At 43.4% G+C, this 17,375-nt stretch overlaps 1 protein-coding gene across 2 annotated transcripts in view; it reads right to left on the bottom strand.

Moving 5' to 3' along the window:
• The window catches only part of plxdc1 (plexin domain containing 1), a 95,351-nt gene that overhangs the window by 36,957 nt on the left and 41,019 nt on the right, over positions 1-17,375 (bottom strand). For both annotated transcript variants that reach the window (XM_014158685.3, XM_014158687.3), the window contains exons 3-6: positions 13,374-13,517; positions 13,113-13,182; positions 3,664-3,786; positions 3,277-3,395 (exon numbers count right to left, since the gene is read on the bottom strand). In XM_014158685.3, coding sequence (XP_014014160.1) covers positions 3,277-3,395; positions 3,664-3,786; positions 13,113-13,182; positions 13,374-13,517 — 456 coding nt within the window. The remainder of the gene's footprint in view (positions 1-3,276; positions 3,396-3,663; positions 3,787-13,112; positions 13,183-13,373; positions 13,518-17,375) is intronic.

Here is a 17,375-nt window from a genome sequence, read left to right as displayed (position 1 = left end):
GGAGGTTACCTGTACATGGAGTACACCTATCTCCTCCAAGGTGGGTCGGTGTTGACATGGCGGGAATTGGGCTCTGTGTTGCCACAGACCTCAATCTTCGTCTGCTTAAATCCGTTGTCCAGGCATCAGGAAGAGCGATGGTGCTCATGGTATCCCAGGAGAGGGCTCAATGGCTCAACCTATCCACGGTGTCTGATAGTGAGAAGCTGATGATCCTGGTGGCACCTTTTCGGTCCCACTCTCGAGATGATGCAGAAACGGTGCAAGGAGAAAAAGAGGGAGGTGAAGCCCTCCAGCTCTGTCTGCACAGGAAGACGCCTCCCCTGTGCCTCACCGCACCTTTGCCCAGGCTGCAGCAGGTCGTCGTCCCTCGACCTTTAAGATGCCCAGATGCCCAGCCCCCCAGGCTGCGAGCCCAGGGCAGCAGAGAACCTTGGACCCTAAGGGCCCTTGGTCTATAAGCCTCCCTTCCCACCCATCGCACCAGGGGGTAAGGAGGAAGAAGTGTATGGCCTAGCGATGTCCCCATCACCAGAGAGGCGAGAACGGCCTCCCCCAAGAGCAGTTCTATCTCCTCCGCCAAGCCTGAGCCTGTTCCAGGGTGCAAGTTCCCAGGCACCTCAGTGTTCTTTCCCGCCGTACCGGGTCAAAAATCGGTGGTCACAGGGTACAGCCCAAAGAGGAGAAGAGACAATGTTTTGATGGATACTCCTAGAAGGCCCCCCTCTTGTCTCACAAACACTCCCCAATGTCAGTTCACATTAAAAATGTTAACACTAGCGCAACCAGGCTACAGGCTAAGAGCGCAGTCAGACATGTTGTTTCTCACAAAATCAAAACAAACAGGGTGCCTCCTTATAACGCCACCAGAGGGAGCTACCGCTCCTTCTGTGGTGATAGGACACATAAGCGCTCTCCCACTACAAGCAAGCCAGACATGCGCAGTGCGCCACGGACTGTCATACACCCTCCCCCCGACAGAGGGTGCTGCTGCACCGTCTATGGGGGGAAGCCCGGTCAGCCCTCTCTCGGAGCAGAGAGAGAACTGGCGGGCATGCGCAGTGTCACACTGGGTACAGGGCACGATAGACAGGAGACGACAATTTGCTGTCACCCCGCCTCGATTTAAGGGAATCATATACACTCCGGCTCAGGGGTAATCAGCGCGTGTACTCCGGGAGGATATCGCATCGCTAATAGTGAAAAGGGCAATAGGGATTGTTCCTCCCGAGTAAAACCACTGCAGTTTTTACTATTGATATTTCCAAGTTCCAAAAAAGGGGGCGGTATTCGCCCGATCCTAGATCTACGTGCTCTGAACAGGCACATGAGAAAGTACATGTTCAGAATGTTGACACACACTGCTTTGCTATGTTCTGTGCGCCCAGGCGATTGGTTCGTATCCGTCGACCTGAAGGATGCTTACTTTCACATCTCAATACACCCTCCTCACAGGAAATTTCTCAGATTCACTTTTCAAGGCCTAGTAATCTACACATTCCTCGTACTCCCTTTCGGCCTCTCACGGTCACCTCATGTTTTTACGAAGTGTACCGAGGCAGCCATAGCCACACTCAGAGAAAGGGGCATTCGGCTGATGATGTACATAGACGATTGGCTGCTGTGTGCGCAATCGAGACAAGAGGTCTTAGAAACCAGTCAGCTACTATTGGAACACCTGACATTTCTAGGTTTCAGAATAAACACAGTAAAGAGCGTTCTGATTCCCACACTCATTCATAGCTCGCCTTTCAGTGGAACGTATAAGAACATTCCAAGATTACCTAGCACTGTTTCGCAGAGGGAACCTGGTCTCTTTCAAAACATGCCTGAGGCTGCTTTAGTAGTCATCCCATTAGGACATTTGAATATGAGAGGCTTTCAACGCTGGGTCTCTTCTCTAGGTTTGAGCCCTTTACGTCACAAACATCTCCATAGACTGCATGGTAGCACTGCACTCCTGGAGACAGCGGAAGTTTCTGTCACAGGGTGCCCAGATTCACGAGGGCAGAACAGTGTGGGGACCCCATCACCGTTCTACTCACATGTCACGGTTGTCGTCGGGAATGGAGGACCAAAACGCAGCAGGAATGTGGATGCTCATCTTGATTTATTTTTAAACTAAAGTGAACACCAAAATAACAAACAACGAAGAACTCACGAACAACAAAACAGTCTTGTAAGGCTCACACAGGCAAAACAAGAAACAATCTCCCACAAACACTAAACCAAACACATACCCATATATAGGACTCTCAATCAGAGGCAACGAGAAAGCACCTGCCTCCAATTGAGAGTCCAACCCCCATTAACCTAAACATAGAAATACAACATACTAGACTAAACATAGAAATACATTAACATAGAACAGTGCCCAAAAACCCCGGAATACATAAATCAAATACCCTTCTACAAAACCACCACCCCGAACCACATAAAAAAAATACCCTCTGCCACATCCTGACCAAACTACCATAACAAATAACCTTTATACTGGTCAGGACGTGACATCACATAAACTGCCTGGAACTCCTTGCAGTGTCCCTAACATTAAAGACATTCCTCGATTTCTGGAGGGTTGTCTTGTTCTAGTCAGAACTGTTGTGGCTTACGTAAACAGACAAGGGGGACTGCAATCCCCTCACTTATACACACTGGCACACAGACTGATTATGTGGAGCAGTGTGCATCTCCAGTCACTGAGAGCTACTCATATACCGGGAGTACTGAATCTTGGGGCAGATTTACTTTCCAGTGTTCAAGTTGAACCATTCACTTGGCCCGTGAATGGTTCAACTTGAACTCTGCCGGGCTTTCCCAAAATGTAATTTGCTAGAGCCTCATCCATCAGGTCCCTATGGATTTACAATGATGGTGAAAACTTGGAGAAATGTTGGGGTTAGGTGGGTTAAAATATTTTAAGAAGTCACAGCGTGCCCAGAGGGACATGTCAAAATGATGAATTTTGGCACTTTAGCAAGTCTTTATTCATATGAAAAAGTCATATGTATTGAATTGTTCATGTGGTCACAATTTCTACATAAAATATCAAAGGGATGCAAAAGGAACTAATTTCTGGGAAGGTACTTCTACTGTTCGCGATTCACAAATTATTATTTTGATTCCCATGTTTTAATTCACTGCGATAGATACCGAACCCCAACTATTATAATGGCGAAGCAAATCATTGGATTCGTCAAAATATATGAAGTAGAGCATCCATTTAACAGTAAAAAAAAAAAGACCTATTATAGTACATTGTATTAAAAAACTCACCTCTCTGTAGTTGAACGCGATTGTTCCATTGTTGTGGAGAGCAGCCTGGAAGGTGAAGGTTCCCTCTGCCTCGCGCCCCTGAAGCCGCACCTTGTCCCATTGCACCACAAACACCTCACCTAGCACAGAGCACGGGTCAGAGGTCAACATTAAAAGGTCACGTAAGGGCTCCCAAAAGGCACCCACAAAATTAAAATCAGCTAAAACCCTAATGAAGACAATTTAGCTGTTGAAACGTTGGTAAAATAAATTATTACACCGGAGCAACTAAAGTGTGCTACTTTTCCTTTTATTTTCTTAACCCCACACATACACTGCCGCTCCCACACCCACACACACAGCCCCACACACAAATATATAGACATACGCACATACCAACACACTCACCATTGTCCATGTACCGCACTGTTGAGTTTTTTGAAAAACTGGGGTCAAAGTTGGCCATGAGGGGGGCGATGTACTGTGTGGCTGTCAGCATGCGATGAGTGATCTCCCCCGTGAAGATGAACCCTTCGAAAGATCAAAAGTTCAAACATCAGAGGAACTGGGAGAAAGTCTTAACTTTCTACATTGTTATGTCTGGCACCCCAACAATATGATAAATAAAACAGGAAAACAGGACCCAAAAGTTCAAACGTCAAGAGACTGGAAGAAGCACACCTGCACGAAAGTCTTTCATCACTCTCCATTGTTATGTCTGGCACCCCAATGAGATGATAAACAAAACAACAGGACCTGGGGACGTGATATATGGCCATTTCCTTGTACCACAGAAACCCAGCCATTCTTCACTCTGAAGGGCAGGCGAGGAGTCGGAAACTTTATTGGGACTTGATTGTTCAGAGGAGAGTTTTGAAAGGACACTTTGGGGACTTTAAAGGCTCAGTGCAGTCACAAATATGATTTACCTGTGTTTTAAATACAGTGCCTTCAGTAAGTATTCATACCCCTTGACTTTTCAAAATGTTGTGTTACAGCCTGAATATAAACAGATTATATTGAGATGTGTCACTGGCCTACACACAATACCCCATACTGCCAAAGTGGAATTATGTTTTTAGAAAATGTACACCTTAATGAAAAATGACAAGCTGAAATGTCTTGAGTCAATAAGTATTCAACCACGTTATGGCAAGCCTAAATACGTTCAGGAGTAAGTTGCATGGATTCAGTCTGTGTGCAATAATAGTTTTAAAAAACGTGTTTATTGGCTACCTCATCTCTGTACACCACACACACAGTTATCTGTAAGGTCCCTCAGTCGAGCAGTGAATTTCAAACTCAGATTCAACCACAAAGACCAGGGAGGTTTTCCAATGCCTCACAAAGAAGGGCACCTATTGGTAGATGGGTAAAAAAGTAAACATTGAATATCCTTTTGAGCATGGTGAAGTTATTAATTACACTTTGAATGGTGTATCAATAAACCCAGTCACTACAAATATACAGGCGTCCTTCCTAACTCAGTTGCAGGAGAGGAAGGTAACCCCTCAGGGATTTCACCATGAAGCCAAGGAGTTTAATGACTATAATAGGAGAAAACTGAGTATGAATCAACATTGTCACTCCCCAATACTAATCTAAATGACAGAGTGAAAAGACAGAAGCTTGTATAGAATAAAAATTTTGACGTAAATCGGCTTGAAAATCTAAGACTTGAAAATGGTTGTGTAGCAATTATCAACAATCAACTTGACAGAGCCAAAATCATTTTTAAAAGAGTAATGTTATATTGTATAATCCAGGTGTGAAAAGCTCTTAGACTAAGCTAGAAAGACTTTAATAGCTGTCCAAGGTGATTCTAACATGTATTGACTCAGGGGTTGAATACGTATGTAATCAAGATACAGTTGAAGTCAGAAGTTTACATAGACCTTAGCCAAATACATTTCAACTCAGTTTTTCACAATTCCTGACATTTAATCATAATAAAAATTCCCTGTCTTAGGTCAGTTAGGATCACCACATTATTTTAAGAATGTGAAAAGTCAGAATAATGGTAGAGAGAATTATTTATTTCAGCTTTTATTTCTTTCATCACATTCCCAGCAGTTCAGAAGTTTACATACACTCAATTAGTATTTGGTAGCATTGCCTTTAAAATTGTTTAACTTGGGTCAAACGTTTCGGGTAGCCTTCCACAATAATTTGGGTGAATTTTGGCCCATTCCACGTGACAGAGCTGGTGTCAGGTTTGTAGGCCTCCTTGCTTGCAAACGCTTTTCTGTCCACAAATGTTCCATAGGATTGAGGTCAGGGCTTTGTGATGGCCACTCCAATACCTTGACTTTGTTGTCCTTAAGCCATTTTGCCACAAATTTGGAAGTATGCTTGGGGTCATTGTCCATTTGCGACCAAGCTTTAACTTCCTGATTGATGTCTTGAGATGTTGCTTCAATGTCCACATAATTTAACTTCCTCATGATTCTATCTATTTTGTGACGTGCACCAGTCCCTCCTGCAGCAAAGCACCCCCACAACATGATGTTGCCACCCGTGCTTCACGGTTGGGATGGTGTTCTTCGGGTTGCAAGCCTCCCCTTTTTCCTCCAAACATAACGATGGTCATTATGGCCAAACAGTTCTATTTTTGTTTCAGCAGACAAGAGGACATTTCTCCAAAAAGTACAATCTTTGTCCCCATGTGCAGTTGCAAACCGTAGTCTGGGTTTTTTATGGCAGTTTTGGAGCAATGGCTTCTTCCTTGCTGAGTGGCTTTTCAGGTTATGTCGATATAGGACTCATTTTACTGTGGATATAGATACTTTTGTACCTGTTTCCTCCAGCATCTTCACAAGGTCCTTTGCTGTTGTTCTGGGATTGATTGCACTTTTCGCACCAAAGTATGTTCACCTCTAGGAGACAGAATGCGTCTCCTTCATGAGCGGTATGACGGCTGCGTGGTTCCATGGTGTTTATACTTGCATACTGTTGTTTGTACAGATGAACATGGTACCTTCAGGCGTTTGGAAATTGCTCCCAAGGATGAACCGGACTTGTGGAGGTCTACAAATGCTTTTCTGAGGTCTTGGCTGATTTCGTTAGATTTTTCCATGATGTCAAGCAAAGAGGCACTGAGTCTGAAGGTAGGCCTTGAAATACATCCACAGGTACACCTCCAATTTACTTAAATTATGTCAATTAGCCTATCAGAAGCTTCTAAAGCCATGATATCATTTTCTGGAATTTTCCAAGCCGTTTAAAGGCACAGTCAACTTAGTGTATGTAAACTTCTGACCCACTGGAATTGTAATACAGTGCATTTTAAGTGAAATAATATGTCTAAACAATTGTTGGAAGAATTACCTGTGTCATGTACAAAGTATGTCCTAACATACTTGCCAAAACTATAGTTTGTTAACAAGAAATTTGTGGAGTGGTTGAAAAATGAGTTTTAATGACTCCAACCTAAGATCTTCCTAGATCTTGCCACCTGGCCAAACTGAGCAATCGGGGGAGAAGGGCCTTGGTCAGGGAGGTGACCAAGAACCCAATGGTCACTCTGACAGAGCTCCAAAGTTCCTCTGTGGAGATGGGAGAACATTCCAGAAGGACAATCATCTCTGCAGCACTCCACTGATCAGGCATTTATGGTGGCCAGACAGAAGCCACTCATCACGAAAAGGCACAACAGCCCGCTTGGAGTTTGCCAAAAGGCACCTAAAGACTCTCAGACCATTAAAAACAAGATTCTCTGGTCTGATGAAACCAATATTGAACTCTTTGGCCTGAATGCCAAGCGTCAAGTCTGGAGGAAACCTAGCACCATCCCTACGGTGAAACATGGTGGTGACAGCATCATGTTGTGGGAATGTTTTTCAGCGGCAGGGACTGGGTGGCAAGTCAGGATTGAGGAAAAGATGAACATAGCAATATACAGAGAGATCCTTGATGAAAACCTGCGCCAGAGCACTCAGGACCTCAGACTGGGGCGAAGGGCTACCTTTCAATAGGACAATGACCCTCAGCACATAGCCAAGACAAAGCAGGAGTGGTTTCGGGACAATGTCCTTGAGTGGTCCAGCCAGAGCCCGAACTTGAACCCAATCGAACATCTCTGGAGAGACCTGAAAATAGCTGTGCAGCGACGCTCCCCATCCAACCTGACAGAGCTTGAGAGGATTTGCAGATAAGAATGGGAGAAACTCCCCAAATACAGGTGTGCCAAACTTGTAGCGTCATACTTAAGACTTTTCTTCAACAATGTACTGAGTAAAGGCGTATGTAAATATAATGATTAAGTTGTTTATTTTTAATACATTTGCAACATTTTCTAAAAAACTGTTTTTGCTTAGTATTGGGTATTGTGTGTATATTGATGAGGAAGAAAAACAATTGATTCAATTTTAGGATTAAGGCAAGCGTTCTGAATACTTTCCGAATGCGCTGTATCTACCAATTGTCAATGGTTTCTTTTTCATAAAGGAAGAGATGCTAGTTTTCAAATTCATGACCTTTTAGATGTATATTCATTATTTTCACTGTATGTGAATTGTGAAGTTTTTAGCTCATTTGAGTAGAAGCTATATATAAGAAAAGCTGGATGTGTTATTTATTTGAAAGCAATCAGATAGATGTTCATTGTCTTAGTAGTATTTACTAAACTAAGGCATATATGGCGGGAATTTTGATGTAAGTGTAGTCCGACATACAGTACCAGTCAAATGTTCGGACACACCTACTCATTCAAGGGTTTTTATTTAATTTTACTTTTGTAAAATAAACTCAGCAAAAAAAAGAAATGGCCCTTTTTCAGGACCCTGTCTTTCAAAGATAATTCGGAAAAATCCAAATAACTTCACAGATCTTCATTGTAAAGGGTTTAAACCCTGTTTTGCATGCTAGTTCAATGAACCATAAACAATTAATGAACATGTACCTGTGGAATGGTTGTTAAGACACTAACCACTTACAGATGGTAGGCAATTAAGGTCACAGTTATAAAAACCTAGGACACTAAAGAGGCCTTTCTACTGACTCTGAAAAACACAAAAAGAAAGATGCCCAGGGTCACTGCTCATCTGCGTGAACGTCCCTTAGGCAGGCTGCAAGGTTGCATGAGGATTGCAGATGTGGCCAGGGCAAAAAATTGCAATGTCCATACTGTGAGACACCTAAGACAGCGCTACAGGGAGACAGGACGGACAGCTGATCATCCTCGCAGTGGCAGACCACGCGTAACAACACCTGCACAGGATCAGTACATCCGAACATCACACCTGTACAGGTACAGGATGGCAACAACAACTGCCCGAGTTACACCAGGAACGCACAATCCCTCCATCAGTGCTCAGACTGTCCGCAATAGGCTGAGAGAGGCTGGACTGAGGGCTTGTAGGCCTGTTGTAAGGCAGGTCCTCACCAGACATCACCGGCAACAACGTCACCTATGGGCACAAACCCACCGTCGCTGGATCAGACAGGACTGGCGAAAAGTGCTCTTCACTGACGAGTCACGGTTTTGTCTCACCGTGGGTGATGGTCGGAATTGCGTTTATCGTCGAGGGTCCGTCCTGGTCTGTGGCGGAGTCACAGCATCATCGGACTGAGCTTGTCATTGCATGCAATCACAACGTTGTGCGTTACAGGGAAGACATCCTCCTCCCTCATGTGGTACCCTTCCTGCAGGCTCATCCTGACATGACACTCCAGCATGACAATGCCACCAGCCATACTGCTCATTCTGTGTGTGATTTCCTGCAAAACAGGAATGTCAGTGTTCTGTCATGGCAAGCGAAGAGCCCGGATCTCAATACTATTGAGCACGTCTGGGACCTGTTGGATCGGAGGATGAGGGCTAGGGCCATTCCTCCCAGAAATGTCTGGTGCAGTCCACGAGGAGGAGATGCACTGCAGTACTTAATGCAGCTGGTGGCCACACCAGATACTGACTGTTACTTTTGATTTTGACCCCCCCCCCCCCCCCCCCTTTGTTCAGGGACACATTATTCCATTTCTGTTTGTCACATCTGTGGAACTTGTTCAGTTTATGTCCCAGTTGTTGAATCTTATGTTCATACACATATTTACACATGTTAAGTTTGTTGAAAATAAACACAGTTGACAGTGAGAGGACATACATTTTTTTGCTGAGTTTACATTGTAGAAGAATAGTGAAGACATCAAAACTATGAAATAACACACATGGAATCATCTGGTAACCAAAAAAGTGTTCTTCATAGTAGCCACCCTTTTCCTTGATGACAGCTTTGCACTATCTTGGCATTCTCTCAACCTTGTTGACCTGGAATTCTTTTCCAACAGTCTTGAAGGAGTTCCCACATATGCTGAGCACTTGTTGGCTGCTTTTCCATAATTTTGCGGTCCAACTCATCCCAATCCATCTCAATTGGGTTGAGGTTGGGTGATTGTGGAGGCCAGGTCATCTGAAGTTGGTTGAGAGAATGCCAACAGTGTGCAAAGCTGTCATCAAGGCAAAGGGTGGCTACTTTGAAGAATATGAAATATCATTCATTTTTGGTTACTCCATGATTCCATATGTGTTATTTCATAGTGTTGATGTCTTCACTAGAATTCTACAATGTAGAAAATAGTCAAAATAAAGAAAAACCCTTGAATGAGTAGGTTTGTCCAAACTTTTGACTGGTACTGTATGTTTCTAACTTTGGAATATGGCCAACTTTTGCATCTGCTAACTTTTGTAACATCTTTTGGACAGTAAAATCAAATCTAATTTTATTGGCCACATACACATTGTCACGTCCTGACCAGTATAAGGGTTATTTGTTATTGTAGTTTGGTCAGGATGTGGCAGAGGGTATTTGTTTTATGTGGTTCGGGGTGGTGGTTTATTTATTAGGGCGTTTGATTTATTATTTCCGGGTTTTGGTTTATGTTCTATGTTTTGTACTTCTATGTTCTTTCTGGGTTGGTGTATTTCTATGTGTAGGTTAATTGGACTCTCAATTGGAGGCAGGTGCTTTCTCGTTGCCTCTGATTGAGAGTCCTATATATGGGTAATTGTTTGGTGTAGTGTTGTGGGAGATTGTCTTTTGTTTTGCGTGTAAATGCCTGACACGACTGTATTTTCGGCGTTCATCATTTTTGTATACGTGTTTGTTTGGTTTTCTTTCTTTCGCCTATTAAAAGATGAGTATACAACCCGCTGCGTTTTGGTCCTCCTTTCCAGACGACAACCGTTACACACATGGTTAGCAGATGTTATTGTGAGTGTAGCTAAATGCTTGTGCTTCTAGTTCTGACAATGCAGCAATATCTAACAATTCCACAACAACTACCTAATACACACAAATCTAAGTAAAGGAATGGAATAAGAATACATACATATAAATATATGGATGAGCATTGACAGAGCGGCATAGACAAGATGCAATAAATTGTATAAAATACAGTATATACATATGAGATGAGTAATGCAAGATATGTGAACATTATTAAAGTGACTAGTGATCCATTTATTGAAGTGGCCAATGATTTCAAGTCTGTATGTAGACAGCAGCCTCTCTGTGTTAGTGATGGCTGTTTAACAGTCGGATGGCCTTGATATAGAAGCTGTTTTTCAGTCTCTCGGTCCCAGCTTCGATGCACATGTACTGACCTCGCCTTCTGGATGGTAGCGGGGTGAACAGGAAGTGGCTCGAGTGGTTGTTGTCCTTGATTATCTTTTTGGCCTTCCTGTGACATCGGGTTTTGTAGGTGTTCTGGAGGGCAGGTAGCTTGCTCCCGGTGATGTGTTGTGCAGACCACACCACCCTCTGGAGAGCCTTGCGGTTGTGGGAGGTGCAGTTGCCGTACCAGGAGGTGATACAGCCCAACAGGATGCTCTCAATTGTACATCTGTCAAAGTTTGTGAGGGTTTTAGGTGACAAGCAAAATTTCTTCAACCTCCTGAGGTTGAAGAGGCGCTGTTGTGCCTTCTTCACCGCACTGTCTGTGTGGGTGGACCATTTCAGATTGTCTGTGATGTGTACGCCGAGGAACTTAAAAATGTCCACCTTTTCCACTGCTTTCCCATCTGTGGATATTGGGGTGCTCCCTCTGCTGTTTCCTGAAGTCCACGATCCTCTCCTTTGTTTTGTTGACATTGAGTGAGAGGTTCTTTTCCTGATGCCACACTTCGAGTGCCCTCACCTCCTCCCTGTAGACTGTCTCGTCGTTGTTGGTAATCAAGCCTACTACAGTTGTGTCGTCTGCAAACTTGATGATTGAGTTGGAGGCGTGCATGGCCACACAGTCATGGGTGAACAGGGAGTACAGGAGGGGGCTGAGCACACACCCTTGTGGGGCCCCAATGTTGAGGATCAACGAAGTGGAGATGTTGTTTCCTACCTTCACCACCTGGGGGCGGCGCGTCGGGAAGTCCAGGACCCAATTGCACAGGGCGGGGTTGAGACCCAGAGCCTCAAGCTTAATGATGAGCTTGGAGGGTACTATGGTGTTGACTGCTGAGCTATATTCAATGAACAGCATTCTTACATAGGTATTCCTCTTGTCCAGATGGGATAGGGCAGTGTGCAGTGTGATGGGGATTGCATTGTCTGTGGACCTACATTTGGGCGGTAAGCAAATTGAAGTGGGTCTAGGGTAACTGGTAAGGTGGAGGTGATATGATCCTTGACTAGTCTCTCAAAGCACTTCATGAAGACAGAAGTGAGTGCTACGAGGCAATAGTCATTTAGTTCAGTTACCTTTGCCTTCTTAGGTACAGTAACATCTTGAAGCATGTGGGGACAGCAGACTGGGATAGTGAGAGATTGAAAATGTCCGTAAACACAACAGCCAGCTGGTCTGCGCATGCTCTGAAGATGTGCCCAGGGATGCCGTCTGGGCCGGTAGCCATGCGAGGGGTAACACGTTTAAATGTCTTACTCATGTCGGCCACGGAGAACGAGAGCCCACAGTCCTTGGTAGCGGGCCGTGTTGGTGGCACTGTATTATCCTCAAAACGGGCAAAGAAGGTGTTTCGTTTGTCTGGAAGCAAGACATCGGTGTTCGTGTTTTGGCTGGTTTTCCTTTTGTAGTCCGTAATTGTCTGTAGACCCTGCCACATACGTCTCGTGTCTGAGCCGTTGAATTGCGACTCCACTTTGTCTCTATACTGACATTTCACTTGTTTGATTGCCTTGCGGAGGGAATAACTACACTGTATTCGGACATATTCCCAGTCACCTTTCCATGGTTAAATGCGGTGGTTCGCGCTTTCAGTTTTGTGCAAATGCCGCCATCTATCCACAGTTTCTTGTTAGGGTAGGTTGTAATTGTCACGGTAGGTCCAACATCTCCTACTCACTCCTATGTACAATACAATGTCAAAAGTAGCATGCTGTTCTGTACAGTGGCTTGCAAAGTGACAAATAAAACAATAAGACAGTTTTACCTCAAAAGCCTTTCATTCCAAGAATATAGAAATTATTGAAATTGTAAAATATATCGAAAACCCTCTCATAGTTTCAGAGGAGGAACTGCAGAATGTGAATGAATTGGTAATGGTGCTATAAATCACACATCCCTGTAATTCGGAGGCTTTGGGTCAATAGCGGCTAACTCAATGGTTACCATTTTCAATCTTAATATTTCATTATGAAAAGCGATTTAGAATTCCATTTATCTGGACCCTACTCCGGAAATGAGATAGGCAGAGCGCTAATAGCTTCTCTTGCTTAAAGTGTACCTCGAAGGAAACCAAAAAATTGGTGCCCAATTTTAAGGGCTTTAAGAATATATCTGTGTGGCAACAGTCTAGTATTTCAATACATAATAATGTGATCCTGTTGGATGTGTTCACATAGAAGCATTTACCGCATAGTGAAGAGACGTCTAGTTTGGACAGTTTTAGTAATATAAATTCAGTTTACCTCCTGTTGCTATGGTGATTTGTCTCAGGTAGTGTCCATAGAAGGGGAAGTCAAAGGAGAGAGCCACACGCTAGGAGGAGCATATATCAGACAGCATGTCAGTCATGATGGCAATGTCATGGTGTCAAAAGACTGCATGCAGGCCTATGTACAGTATTGTTTCTGTGCTCTTGTGTACGTCTCATTCTCCCACCAACCACTTTGCATCTGTATGTGTATAGTGTGTGTGCGGGTGTGTGTACGCATGTGTGCATGTCTCACCGCTGCCTGCCGGTGTGTGTTGGACAGGATGCCGTGCACTCTGACTTTGCTCTGTTGCACAGCGCTTAGGTCTACCCAGAGTTCCTCCATCCGTCTGTCCCCTGGCCCGTAACTCCTCCACCTGTAGTACCTCTGAGAGTCCTCCTGAGAGAGAGCATGCTGATTAGCACAGAAATCTTTTCCGGTTTCAATGAATTCACTGGTCAGTGGCCCAAGGCCTTGATTTGGTAAAAATTGACTTTGACTACATCCCCATAATGCATTTATTACACATCTATAAGCATTTCATGAACGTGATAACAGGTCCCAACTGCATTATTAAAGGTTAATGAAATATATCCATAGCATATGTATAGCGCATTCATGTTATGCAAAGCTCATATTTAGGTATCTTAATAGATGCATCATTACAATGACAGCATAGTGTCATCATTATGGATGTTCTCAAAAGTGTGCTTCTGCTATACCAGTGTGAATATGCAAAAAGGCCATTTGAAAATGATGCTGATATACAGTGCATTCGGTCACTTTCCTGTTGGAAGGTGAACCTTCGCCCCAGTCTGAGAGACTAGACAGGATCGAGGTAAAGATGAACGGAGCAAAGTACAGCGATATCCTTGATCAGAACATGCTCCAGAGCGCTCAGGACCTCAGACTGGGGCAAAGGTTCACATTCCAACAGGACAACGACCCTAAGCACACAGCCAAGACAACACAGGAGTGGCTTCGGGACAAGTCTCTGGATGTCCTTGAGTGGTCCAGCCAGAACCCGGACTTGAACCCGATCGAAACACCTCTGGAGAGCCCTGAAAAAAAGCTTTGTAGTGACGCTCCCATCCAACCTGACAGACCTTGAGAGGATCTGCAGAGAATGGGAGAAACTCCACAAATGCAGGTGTGCCAAGCTTGAAGCGTCATAAGGCTGTTATCGCTGCCAAAGGTGCTTCAAAGTACTGAGTAAAGGGTCTGAATACTTAAGTAAATGTAATATTTCTGGGTTTCAAAAAAATACTTCTACATTTATAAACATTTCTAAAAACCTGTATTTTCTTTGTCATTATGGGGTAATGTGTGTAGATTGTTGAGGGGGAAAACAAATACATTTTAGACTAAGGGTGTAACGTAACAAAATGTGGAAAAAGTCAAGGGGTTTGAATACATTCCGAAGGCACTGTATATTGTCGTGTATAAAACCAGGTAAAATTAAGACACAGAAACCAGTTGCTTTCGTTTTGACAGCAGAGGAGCAGTGAAAGATCAGTGTGACATCACGTCCGGGTGACAGAACCAGCATTCTTCTGAGCTATTTTTGTTATTTTAAAGGGCGACTGCACTTCCTGATTTGTCCTTGTTTTTGATTTGATTCATTAATAACTTCTTAGGGATAGGAGGCAGTATTCGGAAGTTCGGATGACTGACATGCCCAAAGTAAACTGCCTGTTACTCAGGCCCAGCAGCTAGAATATGCATATAATTGGTAGTATTGGATAGAAAGCACTATGACGTTTCTAAAACTGTTAAAATAATGTCTGAGTATAACAGAACTGATATGGCAGGCGAAAACCCGAGGAGAATCCATCTGGAATTTTTTGGTTTGTTGAGGTGACCACCCATTGAAATGCCTATCTATGGGAAAATCAAAGGAAATCCTCCCAGATTGCAGTTCCTATGGCTTCCACTAGATGTCAACAGTCTTTAGAAAGGGTTTCCGGCTTTCTTTTGAAAAATTAGCTAGAATTTGTAGTTTTTCAAGGTGGCTCTCATTTTGACTGTAGTGTTGTGGCGCACGTGGATGAGCGCGCACTTCATTATTTATCTCCGGTATTGAACACACCATTCTCCATCTTAAATTGTATTGTTTATTTACATATTAGGGTACCTGAGGATTGATTTGGGATTCCTTTGTATGCGTTTTGAACGAGTGGAACAGGTGGATTACTGAATCAAGCGTGCCAACTAAACTTACTTTTTTGGGATATAAAGAAGAACTTTATCGAACAAAACAACCATTTGTAATGTAGCTGGGACCCTTGGGACTGCAAACAGAAGAAGATCTTCAAAGGTAAGTGATTTATTTTATCGCTATTTCTGACTTTTGTGATGCCTCTGCTGGTTTGGAAAATGTTTTTAATGCTTTTGTACGCGGGCGCTGTCCTCAGATAATTGCATGGTGTGCTTTCGCCGTAAAGCCTTTTTGAAATCTGACAAAGCGGCTGGATTAACAAGAAGTTAAGCTTTTAAATGTATGACACTTGTATTTTCATGAATGTTTAATATTACAATTTTTGTATTTTTAATTTCGCGCTCTGCAATTTCACCGGATGTTGGCGAGGTGGGTCACTAGCGCCCCACCTAGCCCAAAGAGGTTTTAAAGACATTCTCCAATACTTTGGCAACTTTCGGCTGGATGTGTGAATGTGTAGTTCATACATGCATAATCTACGTGCAGAATTACTGTCTCATCTCAATTAGCTACGAAATCCCTAGTTTGAAAGTGACTTTTCTTGAAGCTGTGCAGCGCCACTTTCCCTACATTTCCCCCCACGTGGGCCAGCCCTCAAGCAATTCGAGTTCTAGCCAATGAGCTTCAGCCCCTCGCATTTGAGTGACAGCAATCAAGATAATGCCTGCCCAGCATTATCCAATGAGGTTACAGGGCGGGCCCAACAGCTCAGTGGACACAGCAGACAGAGAGCAATAATGTGGTGCACATAACCGCACATATGTGATGTAGTACCCAATTTTCTGGGGGAACACTTTTGGCCCGTGCTTGCGACTTTCAGAACAAAAAAAATGTACCCTTATGATTCAACCCTGTGGGGATCTTAACTATTGACTTCAGTGAGGAGGAGGAAAAGGGCTAGTACAGGCTATACAGTGTATACAAAGTATCTCTAAGAAATGCTTGCGGCCATGACTGAATTCAAACCTGCGTTGGTTTCGATGTGTGGTTTGATGTGCGTGTTCGCTGGTGGGAAGAGTTAGCCAAATTATTCAACTAATTAGCTTCAGCCGGCTGGTGTGCGACCATTGCAAAGTTGGTTTGACTTTGGATAGCCTATCTCCGTGGCTAGTTAGGGACCGTCAGTGAATTACGCAATGTAGATGACAATATGTTAATGTTTTCATCCTTTTAGTTCTCAATAAATGCTTTCAATATTGGTATTTGAATTTCTACAATTTATAGTTGGTTTTAGGTTTAAGTCATTGAAATTTGGAGCTATGGGAATTTTAACATATGACCCATTAAAGGAAGCTATGCTTATGTCGTACGTCACTACAGGAGAGGCATATGTTTTTTATTTTTTTATCAAAATGCGTTTCTTTGCCAGAAATGCCTTCTGGAACATGCAAACTTTCATGTGCCTTAATAACGAACTTGTACGCCATCTGTAAATACAAATAAAATTGTTAAATACGAATCTAGTTGGTTTAGACACGGAAAAAGACAGGAACCTTCCCGCTAGCCATGATTGTCTGAGATAATGAATGGACTGGACATGCCATGCGATGAGTTCAGATTAGTCTGCCACATAGCATGATTCTGTCTGTAACATGAGCATGTGTAGATAATCCTTACTACCTGACAAAATTAGAAGATATTGCGTTTGCCATGGATTACTGCAAAAGTGTTGCTACTGCTCTTAACATTCCTGTCCTGAATTTAGCAGGCACTATCGACAAAGATTAGTGGGAAAAAGTTGTGATGGACTACTTTCTGCACAGGGTCAGTGTGAACCGGAGACACGTGACACAAGACGGACCAAACAAGCTGTACAAACAAAACAGAGTTAAAGGGGTTTTAGTCTGCAGTGAAACGTTCATCTAGGTATATGGGTAAGAGTCTAGCTACATTTTCAAATATTACACATTTCATTTTCATTGCAAATTAAAGAGTAATTTTCATTGCAAATTAAAGCGTACTGTTCGCTAACTAGCGAATGTTAGCTTGCTGGCTCGTTTACGTTACGTGTGTGATCTATGCAGTAATATTATTTGTAT

The sequence above is a fragment of the Salmo salar genome, chromosome 19 (genome assembly GCF_965601325.2).
Source record: "Salmo salar chromosome 19, fSalSal1, whole genome shotgun sequence".
NCBI classification, from domain to species: Eukaryota; Metazoa; Chordata; class Actinopteri; order Salmoniformes; family Salmonidae; genus Salmo; species Salmo salar.
The sequence above is the reverse complement of the archived record's forward strand: the minus strand, read 5'-3'. Positions and strand labels throughout refer to the sequence as shown.